Below are 27,983 nucleotides of genomic sequence, written 5' to 3' on the forward strand. Positions count from 1 at the left end.
CAAAATAGAAAAGGACGTCCCACAAAAATAATAAAAAAAATACGAGGGTTAATGAGGAGGGGGGATTAGGCTCAAGGAATGAATTAGATGTGTTAAGTGTACCTCCAACCCTTTCTTTTAGTTATATTATAGATATGTGAAAATGACTTAATTATTAGAGCTCATTGTAAATTTATTAATGTCAACATTAAAAGTTTTGAAAAGTCAATATAACTACCGCACATCGTGCGGGTAAAATACCTAGTAATTTATATAATTTTAAATCTCATAGCATTTGTAAATGATATAAAAAGAAAATAAACACTTTTGTATGTAAAGAGACAATGAAAAATTATGAGTTAGGAGACAATGAAAAATTATGAGATTTGATTATTCAGTCTTCGAATAAAAGGTTACATTTTGACTTAAGTATACCACATACCAAGATCAATCATAGATGATAGATGAAAAACACGACACCGTTCAATCATAAATTTATGATTTGAGACCAACAATTAATAAAATATAATATATAATATATACAGTTCAGATTCTTAAATAATTTTCTTTGGAATACTAAATATAGAGCATTATTAAATTAAGATCCAAGAGTCATAATTCGCATATGCATCCAAAAACCGCTGGAAAGATCTAGATCTTGTCATCATATACTACTAACCTTGATTATTTAGTTTAGTAGTAGTAAAAGAGTTTATTAGAGCTTAACTAAGTTAACAAGTTATGTATATAATTAACTGCATTTTAATATCATGATAATACCAACTTTCCATGAAGCCTGTTTATAAATCTTTGAGAATGTTCACGTATTGTGTTAAACTGTTAATGAAAGAATATAAAACCTCTATAATTAATATAGAATGACGATCTAGTATAACATGACAAAACTATCAATCTTAAAAAGTTTATCATTTTAGATGCTAATAATATGATTCGCGTGCATATAATTTAGTTAACAAAATTTTATTGGATGTGTAAATTACTAAATTGTACCTTGATTTTCAATTTTGAAGCACTTGATTTTGCGAGCAATATAAGCAACATGGTTGGATCAGTGGTAAACACTCTTGTCTCTGGAGACAGAGGTCATGGGTTCGATTCTCATCCCATGCAAAGGTTGGAGGGTATTTTCTACCATTTAGGTAGAAACTGGAAGTAGCCTCTCTAATTAGGTAGAGGTAAGGTCTGTCTACATCTTAACCTCCTCCATACAATGTCGAGGTATTGGGGCTCAAAACCCGCAGAAGGCGGCACTAAGCAGTTACTTACTTTTTTTATTTTTTTATTTTGCAAGCAATATTGTAATCTCATTAATGACAATGTCTATGAACAGTAACGTGCCACGTGGCGCTATTCTGTTGGTCCATCTGTACCTCGCGTTTTTCCCCAGATTTTGCCATATCGGATTCCGTTAAGATTATTTTTCGTTCCGTTTTTCTTCGTTTCCTACATAGTTTTTTTTGCTTTTGTGTTTTCTTTCTATTGGTCTACCTATACCCCGCGTTTTTTCGGATTTTGCCATATCGGATCCCGTTAAGGTTATTTTTCTTTCGGTTTTTGTTGGTTTATTACATAGTTTTTTTGCTTTTGTGTTTTCTTTCTATTGGTTCATCGTATACCCCACATCACTATTTAGATTTTGCCATTTTGGATCACGTTTGGGGTTTCTTCTTGGTGTTCATCATAGTTTTTTGGCTTTTATGTTATGAATTAATATATTGGAAACTTTTACTCAATATTTTTTTTCCCTTTGTTATTTCTATTTTCGTTAAAGTTATTTATCTTTCGGTTTTTCTTGGTTTTTTATATCTTTTTTTTTTCCTTATATGATCTCTTTTATTGGTTCATCATATACCCCGCATCACTATTTAGATTTTGACATTACGGATCCCATTTGGAGTTTTTTCTTTCGGTTTTTTTTTGCATGGTTATCAATAGTAATCATGCTTATTAAAACTTGACATGTGGCACCGGTTATAAAGTAACACATCATACATTTCTTATATTTTGGATTTTGCCACATTGCATCTTGTTCGAATTTGTCACGTCTTTTTTTTTTATATTTTTTTAGTTTTGTTTTTTCTTTTTGGATTTTTTTATTACGGATTACTTCTTTTGTTTTTTTCACACTTTTTATTTGTCATTCAACCTTATTGTGATACACCCCGTACCACTACTTGCATTTTGCTATATCGCATCCGTTTAAATTCTGAATTAATATATTGATATTTTTGTCATATCACATCCCGTTCGGGTTTCTACTACGGGTTACGTTTTGGTTTCTTGCATACTTTTAAACAAACATATTAATGACAAAATTATTTCTAATTAAGAGGTCAAAAATTCACAGCATATATACTAAAATAACGAATCGTTTCAACAAGGGAATTGAGACTCCGCAACGCGGGATCCAAAATTTTCTAGTTATAGATTAAGCATATAGTAATATTTTGGTGACAATTTCATCCTTAAAACTCACTTGTTTATTATTAGGCTATCTCCAATGTTAAGGACGTTTTTGAGTTGTCACATCATATCCTTATACATCTTTATAAGTCTTTCAAATCCTATAATTTAATCTTCAACCATACAAACATCCTTACATATCTTTACATATCATTTTACTTCAAAATAAAAACAAAAATATATTAGATAAGGACATACCTTTAGATAAGGACATCATTCAAAAAAAAATTAGTTTTTGGACAAACTTAAACGGTAAAGGATATCCAATATTACCCAAAGAAATTCCAATTAAAAATAGCCTTTTGTTGAAATTAAGTGAATGTAGCAACAAAAACAAACTGGACCCTCATCTATAACTTGTCATCTAGAATCTTCTACAATGTATAATGAAAAAAATTAAACTATGAACCAAATTTAGACGATACGATGCACTATCGGCGGTGTGTGTTCATGCATTTCATTAGTTCGTACGGGATAATGTTTGAAATTGCGTTAATAAAATTTTGATGCGTTTAGAATAAGAATGGTTTTACATGTTTTCTCAAAATTGCATTTTAGTTTTTTTAAGTAAAACGCTGATTATTAATCTTTACACTTTTTGTAATTATTTGTGTTTCTCAAACACAATAATCACACAATCTATTGAAAACCACAGTTTGTCTGAAAATCACACAATATATGGCTCGGTGTGGCTGAAATGATATGTTTTTTTTCGAACATTCAGTCGTTATTCGACATCAGAGAAACCTCACCGTATAATGGTGAAGCTTTGCACGTACCCTAGACAACGGGATATTGATTATGGGTCGTTACAAGTATTCGGAAGAAAAAAACTCCAAGACTTGTCATCCTTAAGGATCGAACTCAAGACCTTGGGTAAAACTTGAAATGCTTCTAACCAATTGGACTAGTAATCATTGGCGCTGAAATGATATGTTACTTATCCAATATGATCAGTCATTAATTGAACATGAGCTTCTTTTACAAAACATTAGTTGTTGTAATTCATTGGACAACAGAACATTGACCAGTACTCTACTTACAAAATTTTCACTATGAATCATTTATTAATAACGTACAATTAGACTACTATATCATACTTTATGCATTTCACAATTAACAATTTAACATCATTGATCACTAGATTATACGTTGTTCGTTTGTTTGAGCAAAAGAGGTGCCTTGATATTAGATTCATCAACCAAAACTTGAATTGTCTTGATATGATTTTCTTGCAATATTAACGTCGTCTTCTTCGCGTGTTCTTCCTTTAGCTCTTCAAGATCTTTGGCTTTACCCCAAAGTACCACATACAACCCGCTCACAATACCAACTGCACCTACTACACTGAAATTCCAAAAAAAAATAATAATAATAAATTTAAAAACCTTCAAAAAAAGACATTATTCTGTTTTGATTTTGGGACGAGCACATGACATTATTGTGCAAAAATAAATTTGCAATGTTGGTAGTGTTTATCAATATCGTATTTTTGTAGCTAATTGTTTCTTAGCTAATTGTATTTGATCAGTTACTATACATATATACCTTCCAACGTATATTTGTTCATGTAGAAATATAGAAGCCATAATTGTCACAATAACTGTGTTTAAGGGATTAAACATTGCTGAAAACACAGGGCCTCTCTTTTGGATAATCCATGATTGCGCAAATACAGATATTCCGGAACCAACAATACCCTGCATATCATAAAAAATCGTCATAAAATGAAACTGTTATCACCCAGATAGGATACCAGAACTTTATTTGTGATATATAATATTGAATCAGGGGTGATGGTCTTTTACCTAAATGAAACTGTTATCATAAGTATTGAGCTACAAATGGTGACATATAATTATTTCTTTAAACTTAAAAAAATACCCAATTAATATAATTACCGCATATAACAAAGATCCAAGTTGCAAATAAGAACCAACTTTCCAAGCTTCCAAGTGTGGATCCGAAAAACATACAACCGTACCAGATTGCACCGTCGCAATAAAACACATCCAAGCCGATAAAGATAGGTGGTCCGGGTAATTTCTTGTCACTGGTACCTGTTATATATTTTTAGCAAACTTCATGACTAAAAATAATAGTGTAATACAAATAAATGCAAAGCCTAAAAAGTACAAGCCAAGCTAAAGCATTTTTGCACAAAAAAGGCAAAAATATGAGCTTAATTATATGTTAATTACCTGAATAATTAGCCAAAAGGACCAGCAACAACTGCTGCCAAAGAGACATAAACAACCCAGAAGCCAAAGAGTATCATCACTTTCAGATGAAATTAACAACAACAGAGAATTCGATGGAGGCAAGGGTGCATTTACAAGCTTGGGGCCTTTGATCAGGGCCATTGCACCAGCACTTGTGACACAAACTACTGTCCCTAGTATTTTTGCTATGGTTCTAAAGCTTCGAATATTTATTGGCTCGTACCTACAAATTAACATTCACGAAAACTTGAATAAAGATCGCACAATATTGTGTAGTCGTACATGCATTTTAAATTAAGTTTTCCTTGGAAAAATTTGAGTACCCAACAATTGAGGCAACAACAAAGGTGATGGCAGGGACTAGATTGAACATGGCACTTCCAGCTGATGCTGATGCCAAATACAAGCCTTCTAAAAATATTATCTGGCTGGTTGTTATTCTGCATCATATATAAATAATACAGATTATAACTATTCCATCAATATGTTTAAAAATGATCATATTCTACGAGATTCCTGATCATCAATTCGCTAGAAAACCTCACGAGTCATCATGAGTACAAACTTAAAATGTTAAAAGGCAAAAAAAAAGAAAGAAAAGAAGGCGGTATACGTACCCTATCAAAGCTGCAAGAAAGATCAACCCAAAGCTCTTCCATCCGATAGAACATTTTGTTTTTCTCCTACAAATAAAGTTATAAAAGACAAACAAATAGATAAGATTAGAAAGACAGTTATATGTGAAGTTGTAATATATATGGTGATCAATACATGTATAGCTAGTTGTAATGTACGTGTAAAACATTATGATGGGGTTCAAATAAACATGAATATATACCTTGAAAAATAAGCGATAGGAGAAATGACTAAAGTGGCAATGGCTTGTCTATAGACAACAAAAACTCTGGGGTTCATTCCTTCCAAGAGAGAAGCTCTAGTTGATATAGAAACTGCTCCATATGTAAATTGCAATACCAACATAACAATCAATGGCTTGTAATACTCCAATCCCTCCATTTTTTGAACCTTAATTATTGATGAGTTTGTAATGTGATTTTATTGCTCCACAAATTTGAAACTTGACTATTGCCAATGAGACTACATATATAGTTATATACTTACAAGTTGAGATTTTGCACTTGGGTATCTAATCATTGAGTTTTTCCAACCTTAGTCCTTGCTCTTCTATAGCCAATTTGCCATAGGCCGGGACAAGAATTTGGGAATAATAATTTTCACCGACTTGATGGATGTCCCTAATCACTTTAGGTGGATTTGGATATGAATTATAAACTAAATAACATATATAATGCAGATATTTATGGTTTGAATTGACTAACAATAATCATATATGTGTAATGAATCATGCACGAATATATATATGCATATATAAACGTATTAGTAACATATATATTGTTTTTATATATATTAGCGCACAACTAATAGCTTCTTATATTCAAAATTATATATGGAGTAACAAGTATATCAGAACTACGTAAATTAGTTCATGTGAAAATCATTCATATATATTCATATGTAATATAAAATATAACTTAATTAATCAGTTTATATATGAATAAATTTGTTCACATATATTATGGTATATGAACATATATCAAATTAAATTAAAATTTAAATGGTTCTCACCTTAACCTTTTTTTTATCATACTCGTAACTAAATTTAAATTTTTTATAGTTTTTATAATTTAAATGGTTCACAATTTAACCTTTTCTTATCATACTCGTAACTCATTAAATACGGAGGTGGCAACCCATAATTACCTTATATACTCACTTTTGTTTTTTACATTTTTTCAATATATTTACACACATCAGCTAAGCGCTGTTGTTAAGAGTAAGTTATACAACGCAGTTTGTATTAATATTCTTTAGTAGAGTTAGAAAACTTAAGGTGGGTTAATTTCGCCACATATATGTTGGGCCTAGCTTTAACCCAAAATCAGCTTTGCTCCAGATAATACATAACATGTTAATCACGCCATTTAGTATCTTTCGAGAGTTACGAGAGGGAAAAATACGCGGCAGAACATCGACGATGGGTGATGGTGACATTAACGATGTGGTTATTAATGTAAAGATAGTTGGCGTAAAAGGATAACATAGTTAATGAAAATGGGAACTTGTAGAGTATGAAATATGTGTGAAGATTTTTGGTTTTATGTAAGAGTGTTTTAGAGTTTAGATTACATGTGTTAAAAGGTTAGGAGTAAAAAAAGTAATTCAAAAGCTTAATTTTTTAAAGGAAAAAAAAGTTTTTATTTGTAATACATCTTGCTAGTACAATAATTGTTTGTGTATAACAAAACTTGAATAAATCGTAACAGGAAGGTTGAAATGTAACATATAATAATTACATGAAATATTAACTTAATTGGTACATCCCTATAGAAAACAAAATGTTCCATCATCCCACCAAAAAAGAAATTTGTGATCCTAGGTGGAGGTGTTTTTAAACTTATTAGGTGCCTGTTATCAGTCACACATGGTTCAATAATGGACTTATATATTATATTTTGATTTTCTTATAAAATCTTAATATCTGTTATGCATCTATATTATATACTTTGTTTACTGATGTATAAAATCTTTATTTTCACATGTAATTTATCAAATGATCATATTTACACAATAATGACATTTAAAGGCGGAGTCCGTCAATCCATGATGGAGTCATGGTGGCCAAGGTTGCATCTCGTTAGTCTATGGTGGAGCCATAGCGGCTAAGGGCAGAGGCCGTTTGGGTATTTCACCCCATCGCCGATCACCCTTATGATGTATCACGTCCCCTATGACCTATCACCCCTTGTGACCTATCACCCCTTGTGACCTATCCCCACCAGCTACCCATTGTTAATAACATTAAGAGCGAGTTCGGTTTGAATCACAGTTTCCGGCTAATTTACACATGCATAAATGAATTAATTTTCTACAGATATGTACTATTGTACTTTTACATGCGTATGTTATATCATTAATACATGCGTAAATAACAAAAAATATAAAAATATAAAAAAAAAAGCCGTCAAAAGCTTATTGAGTCACATCTTTATTGAAAGATGACGAAAGTTTAAGACTACATATTATATATATTTTTCCCGTCTAACAATGTACGATTCGTAAGATTAAAGTATTTTAATGAATTAAGTGGAGTTTTATTATTTTAATAAAAGGATGAAATGTATGATCAGAATAATTTTTGTTTTTTTAATAAGAGTTTTTAAAATAACTCTAGTAGTATAAAAATATGCCCAGCTCTTTTCGCCTAACAAGTCACGCTTACTTTGGGAGCATCATAAGCAATCTTTTAACTATTTAGAATAAATCTTGATTATTCAAGAGTCTCCTAAGCTGGACAAAATAATATATAAAAGAATGAAACTGAGGATGTGGAATTGAGGTGGAATAGGTAAGGATCGAGTTGAAGTTGTCATTTGCTACTTGAATTGTGATTGTAAATAATGTAGGCTTTATGAATAGATTATTTGGTACCTGTTTGTCATTTTTCTTCCTCTTGCCATATTCATTTAGATTACCTAATTGTGTCGATTTGGTGCTATATCCTTCTTACGATCAAACTTATCTTTTTCATGGAAAATTATTACTCCATCTAATTATCACATTTAATTGTCCACCTTTCGATTTGTTTGTATCAATGTTCATTTTTACAACCACATTAGTTATCTACTATACCTTTTTTTAATCATCGTTATACAACTTTTCAATTCAAGCATGTCTTAAATATAAAATTAAATATGACTTTCTATCTATACTATATTACTATAAAAAAAACCGCGCAATGCGGTGTAGGCGGCAGCGTGTCGGTGGTGGCGACTTATAGCGGCAACGGTGGCGAGTACGATAAGTAATTGATGTAAAATAACTCATATGATTTAATAAGTTAATGAAGGTAATTTATATTATATAAAAGATATATGTTATAAATGTTTTAACAGATTAAGAGATTCTAAAAATAAAATTCTAGTTTGTATTATAAATGAGTATAGAAGATATAGATATAAATAAAACAAATTTACTTTTGATTTTTAAACATTTAACTTAAAATTTCAATATTGATTTTAAGTTTCACAAGTGTACACATTCTAATGCATGATGTACCCATACATCATAACCACATTACATCAATAACTTCTCACTACTCACCGGCGCCACCGCCACCACCACCAATCTCTGCCGCTACCGCCGCTCGCCGCTACCGCCGCTCGCCGCCACCGCCGCCGCCATTACATCACCACCCTGCCGCCACCTTTATCACCGCCGCAACACACGAATACCTTTCTCTCGCCATATAAAAGCTGTTAATTACCCTATCTTAACTTGTAACTTTTTTTTTGTTTGTGGACCGTCTTTTAGGACGGAAAATGGAGTAATTTACAAGAAAATGACATTGTTGTAGGTGACGAATGGATCATTTATATGAGTCATATGACGGGGAATATCATTCCTTGATATTATTAAGGAATGTTGCTTGAATAAGACAAAGAAAGTTATATAGAATTGTTTTGATATTATTAAAGTAGCAAGAAGAGAACGTTGGAATACGTAGATACGAGTAAAAGGCAAGGTAACGAATTGATATGATTAACACTGCAAAGTTAAAGTCGCTTTCAAGCTATAAATCAGTTATGATAGTCTAATTTTGAAAATTTATACTCAACGATTATGTTATATTGCTCAAAATGATCCATGTAAACATTAAAGTTTCGTACATGTCATTGTAAATGCACAACCAATTAAAGTATAGGGATAGCCAGCCCTTTATAACAAAGGTACAGTATGCACAATCAAATTTTAATGTTTTATGACATAGTCGAAGTTGGTTTTATGACATGTTTGACTACACGGCAATATTATACTGTATATGACACTTTTATTCAACTTATGAAAAGTGCGTTTAGTGAAACCTTTAAGTTAAGGAGCTACTCGACGCTGTCCTTGGTATTAGACCATCTTTTAACTCATCATACTGAATTTCAGTTTATAAATGATACGTCAGGAATACACTGAATTGACTCACTACACTGAACCATTTTCATTTTTAACTCTTACATTAAAATCTCAGTTTATTAAAAACACATCTTCATTATTTTTATTTTTTATTAGTATTATTTTTTTAGACAGCCACATCATCATTTTTTATCAATACTAAAAACACTTTATATTAAATTTAAACATACATAATACATTTTATACATGCATAAATTTCTAATTTCTAATAAATATTAGGTATAAAAATATAAGGAAGTAGCGTTTATAAGAAATCTTTCAAAACTTTAATATTTTGAAGGATGCTTTTACCTAAGGGCATATCATTGCTTGTCCTTGCCTAATATATTTTTGTTTTTAATTGAAGGTAAAAAGATATGTAAAGATATTTATATGGTATTAGAGATAAAATTATATGATTTGAAGGATTTATAAGTATGTATAAGGATTTGTAAGGCTATGATGTGACAACTCAAGTACGTCTAAAGACGATATTAGGATTGGAGATAGCCTAATAGTCGTCGTCTTCCCTCATCCTTTATTTGCAACTCTCTAACTCAACATATTCAAACTTGAACAAATATATTTTTTTTATGATAAAGTTACTATCATATATGTTTATATATACATATTAAAATACTCAATACGGGTGAGAAGGTCTCTATTGCAGATCTGTTTAAGACAACGTAAGGTAGATCCTCTGTTGCGAGCAAATAATCCACATCTTTCAAAAAATATAAAAAAAAAATACTCAATACGCTTAACCTCATCGTTGTATTCACCACCACTTTGAGCCAATACGCCGACAAATACGTCACCCCCTTAACCCAATACGCCGGAAAGTCGGCGTTTTCATCTCAATACACCGGGAATACATACTGGTCTTACAAACATTGAACCATGCATTATGTTAACAAACAAGATAGATACTTCAATACTTTATACTTCGTAGTGAAGGTTGATTTTTTTGGGTTTATTTATTTTAAAACTTTAAATCGGAAGTTAAAATAGATGTAATATTAACAAGTTTTACAAATGAGAGATGTCATGTACCTAACTTCCAGTATAAAACCTCTTGTATCTTAATATTTTAATCCATAAAAAAAATATAAAGACTCAATCATTTATTTTATACACTAAAGTTTATAACCTTTATGTATATTGAAATTTAATATCCAAGGTTAAAATCACATGTAATATTATTTATAGATTTTAAAGTTATACGTAAAGTTGCAAATTTTACACTTACTATAAGAAAAAAAAAGATGAAGTACACCTATAATACCTTATAATATAATACCTTATAAAAGATGAACTCACCTCAAAAAAAAACTCAAATAACAAATTGATTATCGAAAATATCTTTCTTCTTTCTCCATTAATTTAAACCATTTTCACCTAGTGTACCTATAATATTTTTAATGAAATAATCTACAACATAAATTCCTCAATAAACATAACTACACTACCTTTTTTAACATCAATTACTTTTACATTCACCACTAATGTTGCCCCAATCACCCGTCACCCTTGCCGCCGCCACCGCGTGCCGCTATCATCATTGTTGTAGCATTGCGTGAGCATCTCACTCGTAGAACAAAATGATGATTAATTGGATGAAAAATAAAAATTGGGAAAAGTGGGAGTATGGGGCATTACATGGGCCTAGGCTTTTGTAGGGCCGAAAATTTCTGAACAAATTCGGAGTATATAACACGAGAAAAACTATTTGCAAAGTGTTAATACTAAACGGTTTTAGTCCATTGAGAAGGGTTTTATAAGGGTTTTGTTCACTTTTAGGCTTTTTTTTGTCACAAGGATTAAAATTTATTCTTTGAGTTGAGATCATTTTCACTACTTTGAATTTTTCTCTCCAACTTTGTTAAGCATTAGGGGACACTTTTTATATTCATATGAGATGCCACTTGCCACATCAACCTCAACATTAATTTTCATAACCCATCACCGAAATACAATCCCAGATATATCACTCTCACTTTATTTATTATTAACTATTTATAGGAAAAAAAAAGTACCCCGTATTTATGTTGTTGGAATGAGTGGAGAGAAAAGAAAAGACAAAAAATGGATCCCACCCTTCCAATCCATCCTGGACGGCATAATTAGGAAAAAAGCCTGACAACTGTACTACGATACGACTCCTCACATTCACACCGCACAACTCCTGACAAGTGGAACCAACAATGCAGCAATTAATTATCATGATTAATGGGCTAATGTACATTTAATTAAATTAATTAAATTTAAGATATAATAACTAAAAAACAAAACTCCCACACATGCACGTTGTTTTGCAACAACAAAATTATTAATTGATTCTTTTTATCGGTCATTATATCGTTGTTGTACGTTGTATTGCTGATTGCATATTATTTTCCAAAAGAATAATCTTTCTATATACTTTTTTAATACATATATGTACGACTAAAGCTTTTGCTTACAAGTCAAAATAAATTAACTTTGGGGACAAAATTATTAATTTTTGTTCACTGGTTTCATCGTATATGGGGAACCTTAAATTTGTGAATCGGCATTACGCAAAGGACCCCTTCAACAATGCTAGATTCAAAGAACCCAAATTAAAACTTGTCGATTTGTTTAGGCAAAAGTGGCTCAGCCAGCTGGTTCGATCCATCAACCAAAACCTCGACGATCTTGATCTCATCATCTTGCGATATCATTGCCGTCTTTTCTTGTTCTTCTTTTAGCTCTTCAACGTCTTTGGCTTTGCCCCATAGGACAACATACAACCCAATTATGATTCCAAATGCACCTATCACACTGAAAATTCAAATAAAAAAGATTAATTATGTGGTTTAATTAGTTATGCTTCTATTATTAGAGGTTCATTAATATTACACTTAATTAATTACCTTCCAAAGTATATCTGTTCTTGTAGAAATATACAAGCGACAATTGTGACGACAACTGTATTTAAAGGATTGAACATTGCTGCGAATACAGGGCCTCTCTTTTGGATGACCCATGATTGCGCAAATATAGATATTCCCGAACCAAAAATTCCCTGATGATGATGAAAAACATCAACATAAGTTTTCAGACACAATGAATTTGAATTTTAATGTTGATTGGTTAATATATCCCAACGAATGTAGTAGTTATTACCGCGTATAAGCAAGTTCCCAATTCAAAATACGATTTAATTTTCCAAGCTTCCACGGAGGGATCTGTAAAGAATGTAACCGTCGCACATTGCAGTGTTCCAATAAAACACATCCAAGCAGATAGCGATAAGTGGTCAGGATAGCTTCGAGTGAGTGGCACCTGTTAAACATAACTTAACGCTATTATTAGAAAAGGTAAAGGAGTAGTCTCTAAAAAATCTGATTATGTTAAGGATTAGATTAGATATACACCTACCTGTAAAATTAGCCAAAAGGACCAGCAGCTACAGCTAACAAAGAGACATATACAACCCAAAAGCCATGTATTATTAGTTTCAACTGAATCGAACAATAAAGAATTTGATGACGGCAACTGTGCATTTAGTAGTTTAGGGCCTTTGATGAGTGTCATTGCAGAAGCACCCGAGACACACACAACCGTCCCTAATATTTTGGCAATAGTTCTGACGCTCCGCATGTCTATTCGTTCGAATCTAACAAATTCCAAATCAGAGCTCATTCATTTTATGATTCATCATATCAGAACAAAATGAAGCGGAAAATTTTAATAAATGATTAGTACCCAACAATGGACGCGGCAACAAAAGTGATGGCAGGGATAAGATTAGACAAGGCACTTGCTGCTGAAGCCGAGGCCAAGTATATGCCTTCATATTGAATCATTTGGTTGCCTGTTATTCTATTCGAAAAGAAAAACCTTGTTATTTCCCATGGATTTGGATCTTGAGATAATTATATCGTGATTCAAGATAATTAATTTACCCAAATAAGGCTGCAATGAAGATCAACGAAAAGCTCTCCCATCCTATAGAATTACCTTTTGCTTTCCTCCTGATTAATTAAGATACACACATACAAATTAGAATGCCTCTTATCGACTGATCGATAATCATACAAGTTATAACTAACATATGTATATACCGTGAAAAGAAGGCAACGGGGGCAATAAACAAAGTTCCAAAAGCTTGTCTATAAAGAACAAAAACCCGGGGACTCATTCCTTGCAAAAGAGCAGCTTTAGCGGATACGGACATTCCTGCATAGGTTAGCTGCAAGGCCATCATAACCATTACTGGCCTGTAATACTCTATCCACCCCATTATTCACCCCTATTTGAGTTTTTTTTGTAGTAGGTAGAACTAAATAATATAATTGAAACTTAAAAGGACCCCCCCTTTATATACTCTCAACTTCCAGCTAGAAAATCAATTGCATATATTATTTTTATTCTTTTTTTAATAATTTTGATTAGCATTAAATGAATTGAAGCATGTTTCATATTGTACAACTATTTTTCCCTACCATTGTGGGCCATGATCAAAAACTCCATTCGTCAATCAACCCTTTACTAAAATTAAAAAATAAAAACAAACAGTAAACGTTACAACCAGAACCCACTAGAAACCACGAGAATTCGTCATAAACCAAAAAACGAAAATGGCAAAGTGTACCACGCTATAAATCTTAGGCTATTTGTGTATGTGATATACTCTAATTACTGATTTTTTTTTTTTAAAGAAAGTTTTATTATAAAGGATTAAAATTTTTTCATCCAAGTCTAGTAAAATTATACGAGTATCTCTGATTTTATAAGTTGTAAGGACAAGGATTAATCAAGTGAAACATGTACCAATTTCATGTAATTAATTACAGGGAATAACTTAAGTTATTTCAAAAAAAGCATGTTTATTTTTATAAAAAATTATATTATTCCACGAGTCTTGATTTCTCATCTCAATATATTTTTCAAAAAAACGTATTTTCAGAAGTATATAACTTATCCCTCAATTATAAAAATGCACATAGGCCATAAAAATGCACATAGGCGTTAACATTTATTTTATATATATATTTCCGGAAGTATATAACTTATCCCTCAATTATATATCTCTATCTCTATTCCTTTATAAAGCAAAAAGGCTCTTTTTATTTTTAATAATTTTCGTCTTTGAATTACCAGAATTGCCCTTGACATTTATTTTAATAATTAACACTTTAAGTCCTTATCTTTTTAAATATTCCACAATCACATTTACATCAACCTACATCATTTAAGACTTGACACCGCCACCACCAGAAATAATACCGTCACCAACAATACTAGACCGCCGTACCCACTACCGCCGCTGCATTGTGCGGGTACCATGCTCGTCTAAAACTTAAGGGGGCAACTACAACGTATTTGCATTATTATTATTATTATTATAGATTAAATCATTGAAGTTGGCTGCTTTTTTATTTCAGATTAAAACAAGACGTGTTGGACATTGTTATTTGATTTTTAATTTAGTTGCTTGTGTGAAGATGACCACAAATAAATTTGTCAAATCAGTATTTAGTAGTACAAACGAAAGCACAAGGAAGCAGAAAGAAGGCAAATTAAGTACGTGGTCTCTAAATATTGATTAAGGATCGGTATACGACAGCTAAGCATTGACAACACGATATAGCACGTACACCTTTTAAGTTGATTCTGATTGGTAGATGTTACATTATACGAGCAAATAAAATGTGACTAGGTCAGGTGTTACATGATTCGAGCACATACACCTTTTACAATTTATTAGTCATCGTATATTTTTTCATTGTTGCATTATTAACTCATCATTTTGATCACCTTTTTTTTGATATTGACATGTTGTGAGACACTGAGACGAAAGATGCTTGCGATCCACTAGACTATTGGTATTGTATTAGAAACTAAAGTTGTTAGATGTCATGATGTCAATAATATACGGTACTAACCATCTGAACCAATTTACGACATTTAAAGAGTCTGTGTAGTGTCAAATTTACAACCATTGGTAAATTTTGGCAAGAAAATTAACTAATAGAAATATGTCATGTGGGCTATAAAAAAATATTTATCAAAACTTATCAAAAAAATGTCAAATCTAAAGGTGTAGTTAGAAAAAAAATATTGATTAGCTCCATCTATCTTATCTATCTTTTTTTTTTTTTCAAACAACAATATATCAGGCTCCATCTATCTATCTATCTATACATACATATATATATATAGAATAATGGAAAAATATATATATATATATATGAAAAATATATATATATATATAAATATTCTTTCTTTCTCATCTACTTAAAAGAACCCGTGGATGATTCCATTATTCCATCTATATATATATACATTTATTCTTCTTCTTCTTTCCTGTAAGACGTAAAATCTCCTCCCCATATATCCCGGTGATGATGATGATGACAACGATGACACCTTGTCGGGAAACAAAGGGGTAAAAAAGGAGAAACTCCCCAAAAAAATGGGTTGCCAAAAAAAAAGGTTGCTTGAAAACCCACAAAGAGATGTTACACGTATAAAAGTCGTCGGAAAATAGAGGCTTGCTGGAAACGTCGTTGGAAGACATGTATGTGTGTGTGTGTCTGTATATACATATATTTATATTTGTGGTGAAAGGGAAAAGATAAAAAATCGGTCAAAGCGCTTCTCCGAACACATTCAAGATTCAATGGCCCGATTTCGCTTGGTGATGCTTGTTGCGCGCCAAAAAGAGCCGATGGGGGTGCAATGTATTCGACTTGTCAACTTTTCCCCATAACTCACTATATTGGAAATTGAGTTTGTTGCTACCATATCATCATTATTATCTTAAATAAAAACATATTTCAATAGTCATGAATATAATTGCAAATTCATTAATAAATAGTAAATATATTAGGGGGAGGGAGCCGAAGGCGAGATGGAGCGAGCTGCAGGGAGATCGGCGAGCTTCGGCCGCCATGGAAGGGAGATGGCAGCTAGAAGGGGGGAGCGAGTTTAGAACTCGCGGAAGGTTGAGGGGGAAAGGGACCGGAAGTGTCAACCCATCAAACTTGGGGTATGACCGTTGGAGGACCAAAAAGGGGAAGGAAGAAAAAGCAGGGACCAAATTGCAATTATGCTGAAAGTTTTTCTTAAGCTGTTGTTTACAATTTTTTGTTTTTTTTTTGTTTTGTTTTTTTCCCTAACCTTTTTACTTTCTTAATTTCTTTAACAAAATGAAATTTTAACATAATTTTTTTTTTCTTTTTTTTTTCAACATTTTTTTGGGCATAATATAAACTTTTTTTTTAATTATGTCATGTTTTACTTTTAATATATAATGTGTTTTAAGTATTATGTAATGTGTTTTGTTATTAATAAAACATATAAATTAAAAAAAGGGTTAGTTATGTAAAGTTAATAAATGTTAAGGATGAATTATTAAAATGTGAAGAATTCGGCCGCCATGGAAGGGAGATGGCAGCTAGAAGGGGGGAGCGAGTTTAGAACTCGCGGAAGGTTGAGGGGGAAAGGGACCGGAAGTGTCAACCCATCAAACTTGGGGTATGACCGTTGGAGGACCAAAAAGGGGAAGGAAGAAAAAGCAGGGACCAAATTGCAATTATGCTGAAAGTTTTTCTTAAGCTGTTGTTTACAATTTTTTGTTTTTTTTGTTTTGTTTTTTTCCCTAACCTTTTTACTTTCTTAATTTCTTTAACAAAATGAAATTTTAACATAATTTTTTTTTTCTTTTTTTTTTCAACATTTTTTTGGGCATAATATAAACTTTTTTTTTAATTATGTCATGTTTTACTTTTAATATATAATGTGTTTTAAGTATTATGTAATGTGTTTTGTTATTAATAAAACATATAAATTAAAAAAAGGGTTAGTTATGTAAAGTTAATAAATGTTAAGGATGAATTATTAAAATGTGAAGAAAGGTTGGGAGTTTCGGTTGCCACTAAAAAAAGGTTGGAGGGTTGCAATGAGGTGGTGTAATTTGATTGGGTATTTAAAGGGAGATGAGAGGGTTGAACCTTTCGGCTCCCTCCCCCTTAGTAGATATTTTTTATAGAAAAAACTTTAAAAATCCATAAAAAATAATTACAAAGAAATCGTAGGCATGTTGCACTAATTTTGTTCAAAAGTCGAGAATCGTATCTCTTTGATGATGCGATAAAGTGATTTCTTCAAATAATAAAATGTTTGACTTTAAAAATTAGTAGGATGGTCGTAATTCGGATTAGTGATGCTTTTTCAGTCCCCATCTTTTACACAAATATTATGCATTATGATACCGAAATTGTTTAGACAAAAATTAAGCACTCTAGATAGATCATGTAGGATGGATAAAAGTTGGGGCAATATTTGGCATCCTTGACCCGAATTTTCTATCCAATTTCAAAAACTTGTCCTATTTTGAATTTGTATCATTTGTCATGAAGATCCAACCAACAATAATAAAAAATTAAAAATAAAAAAAAGGCCGAAACTAATAAGGTGGACTCACAAATGTTCGTCACTTGCTCATAGTTCTTATGAAGATATTATCTCGACTATAAAAATTTGTCATTCTTAACAGAAAATTCATCCTGTCAGATCAGGAATTAGGTATAAATGTATAATGAAAGAATTTAAAACAGATGCAAATGTTGAATTATAAAAGGTCAATGAAGGCGAATATAGTCACCAGATAAAACCTCAACTCCTCAAGGACCATTTATTCAAACAAATAAAATACTCCAATCGAAACCTTAAGTTTGCCCTATTTGTAACATTAAAATGTGGATTTGCCATTGACCGTCTCTTCACAGCGCGCACAACACATTAAACGTTTTTCATTTAATTGAAAGAAGAAATATATTCTAATTACTCGTATTATAAAATGAGAACGGCATTCACATATATAACATTAGTTAGTTTTGAAAATTTTTCAAGAAAAAAAATTTGAATTATTTGCGAATGTTGGGAGATTACCTTAATCGTGCTATAAAGCTTTTGCACAAAATAAATCTCCAATTTAAAACTCTTGATTCAAATTTTCATAAATAAGGTATTTATGGACACCAAGCTCACGCATATCAAATAAAATGAGCCTACAAATAAAATTTGCATATTATATGTTTGAAACTTACCAAAAAACACGTGCAAAAATTATATATTGTGGACTATGTGTGAGAATGGTGAGTCACCATAATGAACTCTATGTGATGTATACTCCGAATACTAAAATGGTACAAAAGGTTCATACTCCAATTATCCTTTTTTTATATAATATTAAATAATGGCAAAAATGAAGAAAGACAACTTTTGTCTTTCATGTGTCACCCATTGAATATACTAAGCTTCAAATTAAACATAATCTTTAGGTCTATATATTATAAATTTATATAATATATAAATACTTCTCTAAATTTATAAATTTACACAAATTCATAATTAAGCATATGTATTGTTGAGTCCCAATATATATATGGGCTAGAAATCCTGATAAAAGGTTTTTATAGAAAAAATAAGAGAAAATTCGTTTTTGATATTTTAAGGTTTTTTTTTCACTTTTTCATCTTCTTTTTTTTATATATATTTAGCTCGTTAAAAAAAAAAATTTAAAATTAATATTTTTTTAACCCGAGTTAGTAAACTATACTTATAAGTGTACGGTACGAGTTTCGTCCTTAAGAATATTAATAAGAGGTAGCTGGTGGGAGTGAACTTAAAAGTCATAAGGAGTGATCAGTGCTAGAGTGATCTACCCGCCCTTAGCCATCATGGTTCCTCCATAAACTAATAGCTTTCACCTATAGCTTAAGCGGCTACGCCTTTTAAAATAAAAATATTAAAATAATCCAAAAAATTAATAAAAGCAATCATGTATTCATTATGTAATAAACATTAAAAAAAGTTGGTATGTAAAAGATTCATACCTAACCTCATGTATATTGCAACCATAAATTCATTTTTCCATCGGTTCGGCCGTCAGTTAAGTGTGACGAGCTTAGGTGGGCCTACGCCAATCCCGCAACTTGTTGAATTAATAAAGAATTAAAGATGATTAAAGACAGAAAGAGAGAAGGAAAAGAGTATTGATTTGCTCAAGGAAATTTATTATAAAATGAATGTAAATGACTTTTATATCCTTCATTTGAAAACTAGATATTTCAATACCACCCCTCCCCTTCACAGCCTTTATTCAGTTATTCCATTCTTAATTTCGATAATTACACTTTCTATGCCGTCATCATTTATCAAAAAAATTTGTTTAACAGATGTAAATAACCAATCATGTATTTGAAGAAGATTCCATATAAATGTTTATTGATTTCACGATTTCTTAAGCTATGTAATCACTTAGATTTAGTTTTTATATAATTCTTGCATATTCAATATTATTCTTTTATGAATGATTTTATTTATTTATATATAAATTTAAATTTAAATATTTAATTATTTGCTCGAATGAGCTTACTAGCAGAAATGTTTTTATTTTATTGATATTTCTTGATAGGCTATATAGTTTTCTGTACCTTCGTTTGCAGCAATGCCATCACCTCAAAATGAGTTGCAGCAATGCCATCACCTCAAAATGAGTTACTGTAATATGTATTATCTATATGAGAACGGTACTCGCGCGATGTAGCGGTGTAATGAGGGGTGTGATGGCGGTGATGAGTGGTGGTGGCGTGTTGTGGTAGCGGCGGTAGTGGCGGTGACGTAACTTAATATTATAAAACTTTTGTTAATAAGCCTGGGTTGAACCCGAGCTAATTAGCTAGTCTATAATATAACTAAACTAGATTATTGTCCCGCGTAATACGTGGGTAAATATATTTTTATACTTATATATATCTAAAATACTATTTTCTTAATAGTTAACAAATTAAAATATTCAATTTCACTTTATTAACATTTGTTTTTTTTACCTTGATAATTTGACAACACTTATTGTGTTGCTCATTAAGTCTTACTGATTAAATAAATTATTCAATGCCAAAAGTTATTGCTTATCTATGTCATCACAAATATCTCGATGTCATTCGGATTTTCATGTCATATCATAAAAATTATCAATCATGACACATTTTTTAGATGGTGCCAAGGCATACAACCTTTTCAACCGAGTTGCGAGATTGTCACCATCAAGCCAATGATCATTCCAAAATTTTGTCTTATTTTCATTCCTAATTGTTCTTTAATAACATCTTAAGGAGGCTAACAATTGAGTGTGTCTTAAAAAATGAAGAACATATATTTGCTTATATATTATTACCATTTGTTTTATACAGGAACACAGAATCAGAACCATGAATCACATTGATGATTTTAAACCTAATGTAATTCAGATTTTGAACCACATGTCATATTCATTTATACATATCAATGCTAAATTAAAAGTATCCATACCACCAAAACCTAAACCACCCACTTTTTTACCTGACAATTGTCTTCTATTATTACATTTCATTTTCCGAGTTCGACCCCCCCCCCCTCTTCTCCTTCCTTACCCCTTCCACCAAAAAAATGAAGTTGCGATCTTTATCAATTGAAATAAAGAAAAATAATATATCCTAAATACTTTGAACTTCCGAGTAGAATCCATCATAGACAACGCATTAGAATTGAAATTAGACTTTATTCTATAATAACTTTACAAAATTTATGAAATATAACCATGGATGGAGTTCTCACTCCAATTTGGTGAATCTTGTCTTATTTTCACTCCCAACTGTTCTTTAATAACATCTTAAGGGGGCTAACAATCGAGTGTGCCTCATAGAATGAGGTTCCATATATTATTACTATTTGTTTTACACAGGAACGCAAACTCAGAACCATGAATCACATTGATGATTTTAAACCTAACGTAATTCAGATTTTGAACCACATGTCATATTCATTTGTACATATCAATGTTAAATTAAGAGTATCTAAACCATCAAAACCTAAACCACCTACTTTTTTACCTGACAATTGTCTTCCAATAGATCTATTACATTTCATTTTCCGAGTTCGACCCCCCTCCTCCTCCTTTACCCCTTCCACAAAAAAAATGAAGTTGTGATCTTTATCATTCGAAATAGAGGAAAAATAATATATCTAAATTATATTTTGAATTACCAAGTTGGAATCTATCATAGACAACGCATTAGTATTGAGTTTTGATTTTATTCTGTAATTTTGTTCCTACAAAATATTAATAAATAAAGAATATATACAAACATTGACTTTATTGTCATAGGCCCATTTTTTGAAAGTATATCACTTGGTTGGAAACATTATTTTTGAGATAAACCCCTCTTTGGTAGAGTAAAAATTTTAAGTTGTTTTTATTTTTAATAGAATAGAAAGAAAAAGGTTGGAAAAGGGTTTTTTTTTTTTTTGTTTGGGTAAATGTATAGTACATTGATAATATAGTTATATGTAAAAACGTTATATTTTTTTCAAATTTCTTTATAATAGTAATCACAATAGTCATGCATATTTAGAAGCTAAATTATATATCATTAATTTCGATAATTTATTTTATATTGTTTAATAGAGCGCAACTTTTCTGTCACCACATGCTCCAAAATTGCAGATCAATGTTAAGGTTGACGTTCCCAAGGTTGTCACTCACCTAAGCTAAACTCGGTCTTCTCAACACTGTCGTTGATAATTTCTAAACCCGACATTATATATATTGTTGATACAGATTGTTACGACATTATTAATATTCTATTTTATTTTATTTTTGTTTAAAATATAGCTTATTATTTTTATTAAATAGAGAATTGATCTATATATTAAATATTTCAAATTAAAATATGCTTTATTTTTTTCATATGATATTAACAATTATTCTATTTGATAAGATCTAAGATAGATAATATTATTCTATTATTAGGATATATATTAGCTATTAATCTATTGAATATATTATATTAAAATTATTGGGTAAAAAGTGTAAGTTTGTGATAGAATATCAAGAAGTGTAAATTAAATATAAAGAGGATTTTTATTGTATTGTTATAAAAAGAATAAGTATTAATATTGTCATTTAATAAAGATGAAATAATTAAATTTGATCTAATGGTTCTAAATCAATGAAGAAATTCATCCAAGGGTTCTTATTTGTTTATGAATGAATTTAACACCTTGTTATATATATTGGTAGATGAGGAGGTTGGGGGTACAATTGGCACCCCTAATCCCCCCTCTTTGATCCTAATTCTCCATCCTTATTAATTTTCTACTTTTTTAATATTTAATTTAATTTAATAAATGGTCGACCTTATTATTAATTAAAAACTCTTTTATCATTAAAAAAAGTTTTCCAAAAATTATTTATCTATATATACAACCTACAAAAAACCCCTCACCTATTCTCAGCCAAAAAGAAAAACCTATGGCAAAAAAAAAAAAAAACAAAAAAAAAAAACATACGATCAACTACAAAAAGGGTATTTTTATTTATTTATTTTGCTCATATATAATAATAATAATAATTATTTAACATTTAATTCTTATGTTATTGTTATTATTATCTCTTTTAGTTTAGTTTGTTTTTTCATTATAGGTTCATTATGGCTTATTCTTTAACAACAAAAAATTAGACCACATTAGTTCATCTTGAAATCTTAAGCCAACACATGTTAACCATCATCTACGACTATGTGTTGTGCATGTGTGAACTGTTTCGGAGTGGAACAATCTGAATAAAATTAGAACGTTTGTGATGGTCTTTGTAGTTGAATTAATATGTATTTTTTAAATTATATACTTTGTTGCAAATTTTATTTTTAACTAAATTTGAAAAAAAAGAGGGTAAATTGTAGTTTATATTTATATGAAGTTAATTTTCATATGTTTCTTCTTTAGCTTTCGTATTGATTAAGTTGTGATATTTGTCATATTGATAGTTGCTCAAATCATATTAGCTATGATTAAAATATTTTGAGACTACCGGGCCGGACGGGCCTGAGCACTAGTTATATATAAAAGTGAGTAAAATATGTTATGGACATAAAAGTCATTTAGAAAATTGTTCGGTGTGCACATGAATTGTTTCCTTGAGCAAAAATGGTCGCAATCAACTATGGTAAAAAAGGTTACCAAATTTACTTCAATGGATTTATCATATCTACATAAGTTTGGTTTTGAATCTTTCAACAAGTCAGACTAAACCGACATGACAAAAAAACACACGCATGACGCAACCCAAAAAAAAAAGTTTAAACTCGTTAGTTTAATTTAACCCACGAAATCTTCCTTTGGTTGACCTTATCCAGTGGGCCGGATCTGCTTTGTAGGTCTGGATGTTTGGGCTTAATATAACTGGAACTGATATCCAGGACTTGAATTCACGTCATATCATATCATATCATTAAATAATAAATATGTTAACTCGGTTAGCATCCCGGCCTCCCGGGGATATAAATATTGATGACAACAGAAATTGGACGTGGCTTATATATACCTTCAATTCAACCTCAAAATATCTAAAAGCTAACATTGGCGATTCATTACGTGCTTTGTGAGATTTGACGGTTAGGCGAAGAAGTGACACACTCGTAACAATGTCAAAGTTATACTATGGAGTATGGATAACATGTTGTAAAAAGAATCTAAGATCGATATGTGTAGGGCTGTCAATGGGTTCGAGTTCAGGTTTGTGGGTTGGCGGGTTGAAAATCTCTGACCCTAACCCAACCTACTAAAAAATTCAAGTCAGAAATTTCAACCCTGACCCATGACCTGTCAATCCGAACCCAACCCACTAACCTGGAAAAAATCGGGTTGACGGGTTAACGGGTCGAGTTTTGGGGTGGCAGGTCATATGGGTTGGCGGGTTAACGGATTGATTTCAGGTCATATAGGTCATGGGTTGGTGGGTTGGTGAGTTGATGGGTAAATTTCAGGTCAAATAGGTCATGGGTTGGGGGGTCAAATGGGTTGGTGGATCGACCTATTAAAAACAATTATATAAATTTAAATTCTTATCAGGTTGGCGGGTCAACCTGTTAACCCAATGGGTCAACTCGAACCCAACCCGAAAAAATCAGGTTAGCGGGTTGGCGGGTCGAGATTTCACAACCCTAACCTGCTTTTTTTCAGGTGACGTTCGGGTTGGATTCTGGGTTGGGTCGAGATTGACAGCCTTAGATATGTGAGATAATTGACGTTACCCAAATGCCATCCCTTAACTCTCCTTTTGAATTTTCATTTTTAACCCTGATAACTTGGCACTTGCTGTATTTAGCTAGGCCTCGTTTTAATGCATCAATGATGTTCAAAAGGAATATACATGAAAAAATTATCACAAAGGGCAAAATTAAAAATTTTAGAATAAATAAATTTAAAAGCGGACAAAATGTTAAAAACCTATATGAAAATTTTAAAAATCAATGAAAAATTGAAAAATACATTACAAAATGTAATTTTGAAGGGGCCTTTTCCCCCATTTGGTACAACCCTTGATTATAACTACACAAAAGGAATGAGAAAAGAAAAGAAAAACGGTGTGCATGCTCAGCATATATGAGTGCCCTCATATTTTCATGCATGTTTCTTGGGGTAAAAGGAGCTAATCTAACTTAGATTTATCAAGTCCTTCACTTGCTAGTGCAGTGGTAGGACACACGGAAGTTGGAACGAGGGTTACAAGTTCAAATCTCATCTCAAGCGTTGTAGCTGGCCAGGTTTTCTTGACCGAACGAGCTGAATTTACCGGGTGGGAAGGGCGGGGGGAGGGGATCGGGTAGGCCCACGGTATTCAGTCCGGATACCCGTGATCCGACCCTTCACTGTTCTAAAAAAAAAAAGTTAGATTTATCAACCAGAATTTGAATTATATCGATTTTGTTATTTTCTGATATCATTTTCTTCTTCTCTTGTTCTTCTTTTATCTTTTTTACATCTTTGGCTTTACCTCGTAGTACATTAATATACAACCCAAATACCCAATTATAATTCTAGGTGTGCACTAATCACGTTGAAGTACTTCAAGAAAACAAGTTCACATCATTAATTTATTTTAGGAAGCAATGATCATTTTTGTTAGGATTTGGAACTAATTAACAAACGACTAAAGCAATATATAGTTTTCTAGGTATATTTTGTTAAAATTTTAAAAGATTAGAAGACATCATGTCCCAAATTAAAAGATTTCAAGCTATCAATACCGGATCGAATCACCAGCTAAGCACAGCCAAGCAACAATTTTTTGTTTCTATAATTAGGCTTCAAATATGTGTATAAATTGATGTCTTCTTTCTTCGTTGTAAATCATCAAATTTCAATACAACACAAATTCTCAATTCATATTCTTAAGATATTTTAGTGTGATGAAAAGTATGTTATTTTTTTTAGAACTGCAAGCATTGGATGTTAATGATTCAAACCCCAGTAGTGGCATTCAAGGCAGGCAGTATGTTGAAAGTTGGAACCCAAACACTTTTACATAACAAGAGTGATATCAGAGTCTGCCCAAACGTTCAAGAGAGTAAATGCACGCAACCATGAAAAATCAAGATTAGTTCTATCCTAGGTCTCCAAGCCAACAATATCCCCTCTAACAGTTGCTCAAAAGGGCCTAGCTTGTCGGCCACTTGATCTAAGACCACTTATATGTTCTTACATGTTATATAACTTTTATTAATACTATAAGATTACACCATCCCTGTTGAAAATTTAAATTTTTGAGATATGAAAATTTATCAATGTACCCTTAATGATTAAATTGTATAATCAGTCTTTTATCTTCGATCTAAACCCAATAACCTTTTTTTATTAATTACTTTTATACCAGTTATCTATACTACTTTACACCGCCGCCACCACATTGTTACCGTTATGACCACTGTCGCATTGCACGTGTATTGTGCTGGTTTTATATATATATATATACACACGAAGAGTTAAGATAAAATTACAATCAATCATATAATTGTCTTACACATTTTTCAAAGGAGGTAATGATATTAATACCACATTAGTTGATAGAATGAACCATAGTTATGCATTAAATATATGTTGTTTTTGTTACCAATATCACTACAAAAAAAACACCATTTAGTGACACACAAAAAGTGTCACTAAAAATCTCAAAAGTGCCACTAAAGGGCTGTTAGGTAATGGGTGGCAGAAAAAAAAAGTGTCACTAAGAACGCTGCCACTAGAAGGTTTTAGTGGCACTTTTTTGTCTGTAACTAAAGAATTTATGGGTTTTAGTGGCACTTCTTTGTTCTGTCACTATCGACTTAATGAGTTTTAGTGACACTTTTTAATTGTGTCACTATACCCTTAACTGCTTTTGGTAGCACTATTGTGTTGTGTCGTTAAAGAGTTCACGATTTTTAGCGACATTTTTAGATTGTGCGCTATAAACTAATAATGAGTTGAAATGTTTAGCAATGGATGCAATTCAAATAATACGTTTGTACGTATTAGTGAACAAAGTTCTCTAACATTCATGAATATATTAAATCAAAAGATTTCCACAAGTCAAGCAACAATATTTGAGAATACCCAACACAAAAACAAAAGAGCCCAACTAAATTTACAATAAGAAACCTAAAGCTTTGAAACCCACTGCCCTTCATCCAATGTAGCAAGCCTCTTCTAGCTCGATCTCTCAATGCAACAATTTAATTTGTGCAATGGACAAAGAAATGCTAGAAATTAAACTCTAATATATATATGAAAAAAAAAAAGGTTAAGTACCTTTTAAACTCCAATCAAATAAGGAAGATCTGTTAGAGAAACTGAGTAGAAACCAAGTAAGACGAAACTTTAGTTAATCATAAATATTTCAAGAGTAAAGCTCACAATATGTACCGGTATTATTGATTCCACTTCCAACCGAAGATCTTTGGTTTCCACTTGGCGAGTTGTTTCGGTCCATAGAATAATTATCAGAAATCTGAAACACCGTAAGGTATATCAAATTCCAGCTACAAAAAAATATTATCAAATGGAATTTAATATGCATATGATAATACCTCCATATTCATGTTTCATAAAACACCAGCTAAGTTATAAATTGATGTTATTAAACGATTCTTTGATGGTAGTGACAAATAAAGAGAGCAATTATCGGATAATTAAATATTACTGCCGCCTATAAGAAATATGACATCAAGACTTATTGAACCTACAAAATACCTGACCATTCTGCCACAACAGTTGGTGATTATCAAAGAAAAAAGTCACCGGTAGAAGAACCTCGAATCAACCACAAACATGTTACTTGCATGATGATGCAGTTATAGTTATAAGACCCGGAAAAAAAAAAGAAAAGAATGAAGTCTCGGAAATGTTAAAAACATGCTGGTAGAGGAATATACCTTCTTC

General features: G+C 31.4%; 2 protein-coding genes and 1 long non-coding RNA gene across 4 annotated transcripts; all 3 read right to left on the minus strand.

The window, feature by feature from the left end:
- Nucleotides 1–3,423: 3,423 nt before the first annotated feature.
- Nucleotides 3,424–5,859, minus strand: LOC122597919 (WAT1-related protein At4g30420-like). Of its 2 annotated transcripts, XM_043770507.1 has the most exons (8): nt 5,808–5,859; nt 5,524–5,711; nt 5,303–5,368; nt 5,009–5,125; nt 4,665–4,908; nt 4,365–4,523; nt 4,012–4,163; nt 3,424–3,810 (listed from the first exon to the last, which is right to left on the minus strand). In XM_043770507.1, exons 1-8 carry the CDS (start codon nt 5,838–5,840, stop codon nt 3,609–3,611), a joined length of 1,161 nt encoding a protein of 386 aa, XP_043626442.1. In that variant the 5' UTR covers nt 5,841–5,859; the 3' UTR covers nt 3,424–3,608. The 2 variants fall into 2 exon arrangements, with proteins under 2 accessions (XP_043626442.1, XP_043626444.1); XM_043770509.1 differs by lacking the exon at nt 5,808–5,859 and having other exon boundaries at nt 5,524–5,752.
- Nucleotides 5,860–12,103: 6,244 nt separating this feature from the next.
- LOC122595347 (WAT1-related protein At4g30420-like) lies at nt 12,104–14,029 on the minus strand. The gene is made up of 7 exons (XM_043767693.1): nt 13,799–14,029; nt 13,640–13,708; nt 13,440–13,556; nt 13,113–13,350; nt 12,858–13,016; nt 12,605–12,756; nt 12,104–12,512 (listed from the first exon to the last, which is right to left on the minus strand). The coding sequence occupies exons 1-7, from the start codon at nt 13,975–13,977 to the stop codon at nt 12,311–12,313; spliced, it is 1,116 nt and encodes a 371-aa protein (XP_043623628.1). The 5' UTR covers nt 13,978–14,029; the 3' UTR covers nt 12,104–12,310.
- A 13,060-nt stretch (nt 14,030–27,089) lies between these two features.
- Nucleotides 27,090–27,953, minus strand: LOC122598513. Its single transcript, XR_006323640.1, has 2 exons — nt 27,795–27,953; nt 27,090–27,552 (listed from the first exon to the last, which is right to left on the minus strand). It is a non-coding gene; the product is annotated as an uncharacterized LOC122598513 (long non-coding RNA).
- Nucleotides 27,954–27,983: the final 30 nt, after the last annotated feature.

This window comes from Erigeron canadensis, chromosome 4, assembly GCF_010389155.1.
Source record: "Erigeron canadensis isolate Cc75 chromosome 4, C_canadensis_v1, whole genome shotgun sequence".
Classification (NCBI taxonomy): Eukaryota; Viridiplantae; Streptophyta; class Magnoliopsida; order Asterales; family Asteraceae; genus Erigeron; species Erigeron canadensis.

Bases quoted from the DNA above. Each gene is read 5' to 3' on its own strand.
- LOC122597919 (XM_043770507.1), bottom strand. From the start codon at position 5,840: ATGATTAGATACCCAAGTGCAAAATCTCAACTT. The intron at 5,712-5,807 runs GTAAGTATATAA...TCAATAATTAAG, and splicing joins CAAGTGCAAAATCTCAACTT to GTTCAAAAAATGGAGGGATT. The intron at 3,811-4,011 runs GTATATATGTAT...TTGGAATTTCAG, and splicing joins GAACAAATATACGTTGGAAG to TGTAGTAGGTGCAGTTGGTA.
- LOC122595347 (XM_043767693.1), bottom strand. From the start codon at position 13,977: ATGGGGTGGATAGAGTATTACAGGCCAGTAATGGTTATGATGGCCTTG. The intron at 13,017-13,112 runs GTAGGTGTATAT...TATGTTTAACAG, and splicing joins CCTTTTGGCTAATTTTACAG to GTGCCACTCACTCGAAGCTA. The intron at 12,757-12,857 runs GTAATAACTACT...CATCATCATCAG, and splicing joins TGGGAACTTGCTTATACGCG to GGAATTTTTGGTTCGGGAAT.